The sequence below is a fragment of the Balearica regulorum genome, chromosome 28 (genome assembly GCF_011004875.1).
Source record: "Balearica regulorum gibbericeps isolate bBalReg1 chromosome 28, bBalReg1.pri, whole genome shotgun sequence".
In the NCBI taxonomy this organism is placed as follows: Eukaryota; Metazoa; Chordata; class Aves; order Gruiformes; family Gruidae; genus Balearica; species Balearica regulorum.
Genome location: NC_046211.1, coordinates 1,528,021 through 1,529,630, shown reverse-complemented (window position 1 = coordinate 1,529,630; position 1,610 = coordinate 1,528,021). Strand labels below are relative to the sequence as shown.

Sequence of the window (1,610 nt, the reverse complement as noted above, 5' to 3'; positions counted from 1 at the left end):
GAGGGTAAGACTTGGAACCATATAAAAGGCCTCTGTCCCTTTGCCTCTCACAATCTGCTCCCCTGGTCACCATCTGCCTTCCCTTGTGAATTGGGTAAGACACATCCCGGAGCAGCGGGGTTCATTTCTAGATGGGTTTCTGGAGGTGACAGACCTGGCACGCTTGCACTGTCCTTCAGACCATGCTCTACACGCAAGGGCTAGAGGATGATGGGCTAAGCCAAGAAAGAAGCTATTGGTGAACTTGGGTATGGGATTTCCAGCAATGCCACTATATGCTGCAGTGCCTTGTGGTTGTTTCTGTTCTTGGAGGGCAAAAAAATCAAAGGTAAGGTCAGAAAGACGGTTTGGACGTAATCTGACCAGTATTGGGCAGCTGCAAGAATTTTCTTTAGATCCATGCTTTCAGGATAAGCAAGGTTGACCTGTGCATGTCTCACTAAAGCAGCTTTATGGGAAATTAAATGAAAACAGAGGAGATGGAAATGCAAGCCTATCCGACTGTGTGTTTTTCAGGTTTTTCCCTACAACTCAAACATGATATACTCTTCTGGAAGAGAATCATACTTCAACATGAACTCAACCTGGTATGATCCCTCAGGGTCCTGGCTGGACACCCGGCGCACTCCCTTCCGCTACGGCTACAACACCTGCTCCTCAGGGTGCGACGGCGAAGGCGTTGAAGGCATGAGAGGTCACAACTACCGTCATTACGGCTATCGGCAACCAGTCTGCTCCGAGAGATGCCACGGCTATGCTACTGCTGATTCATGCCATGGAGGCGGGGGATCGAGCTGTGTCAGGAGACCCACGTACAGCTACGGGTCATCGGGGGGATGCCACAGCTACGGGAGGTCGGTCTGCTCTGAGAGATGCCAAGGGTCCTCAGGTTCATGCCACGGAGGTGGTTCGAGCTGTGTCAGGAGACCCACATACAGCTATGGGTCATCGGGGGGATGCCACAGCTATGGGAGGTCAGTCTGCTCTGAGACGTGCCACGGATCAGGGTACCAAGGGGGGAAGCCGTGCTACAGCAAACCAGTGCAGTGCGTCCCACAGTGCTGCCCGGTGCAGACCTGTCCCCCTCCGGTGCAGCAAGGCTGCGTGCCCGTGGCAAAGTGCATCCCAAGCCAGCAGCAAAAGCAGGTCTGCAAAGTGCCAGCCCGGAAGATAAAGTAGAGGACACAAGGAGTGGGGATGAATGGGACTCTCACTCTTGCAACATTGCCCTGATGGTCGGCATGTCCCGTGTTGCTCACGGATCTCCACTCTTCCTGTTATTTTGCTTGTAACGTGCTTTGAAGGCGTAACCCACTGTCTCTGTGAAATATTAAGTGCTATTCACCTCCTTATTTCACAGCAAAAGTGGAGGCAATAAAAAATTATGGTTCATAACCCACTTGCATCAGTGTTTTCCACTTCATCCCTTTGAACTGCTTCTGTCCCTTCTTGTGGGCAAATCTGGGGGTTGCAGCATCCCCATTCACCCTCACACCGAGGTTCCTGGTTGATTCAACCTGGTTTCTCTTTATTTGTACTCCAGACAACTTCCTTGTTGAGAAGGAACTAACAGTTTTCGTCACGGACTCTTTATGCAACCCAGCAATTAA

General features: G+C 51.2%; 1 protein-coding gene across 1 annotated transcript; it reads left to right on the top strand.

Moving 5' to 3' along the window:
* The first annotated feature begins 537 nt into the window (after positions 1 to 537).
* Positions 538 to 1,179, top strand: LOC104632453 (uncharacterized). Its single transcript, XM_010298314.2, has one exon. The coding sequence runs from the start codon at positions 538 to 540 to the stop codon at positions 1,177 to 1,179; it is 642 nt and encodes a 213-aa protein (XP_010296616.2).
* The last annotated feature ends 431 nt before the right edge of the window (positions 1,180 to 1,610 follow it).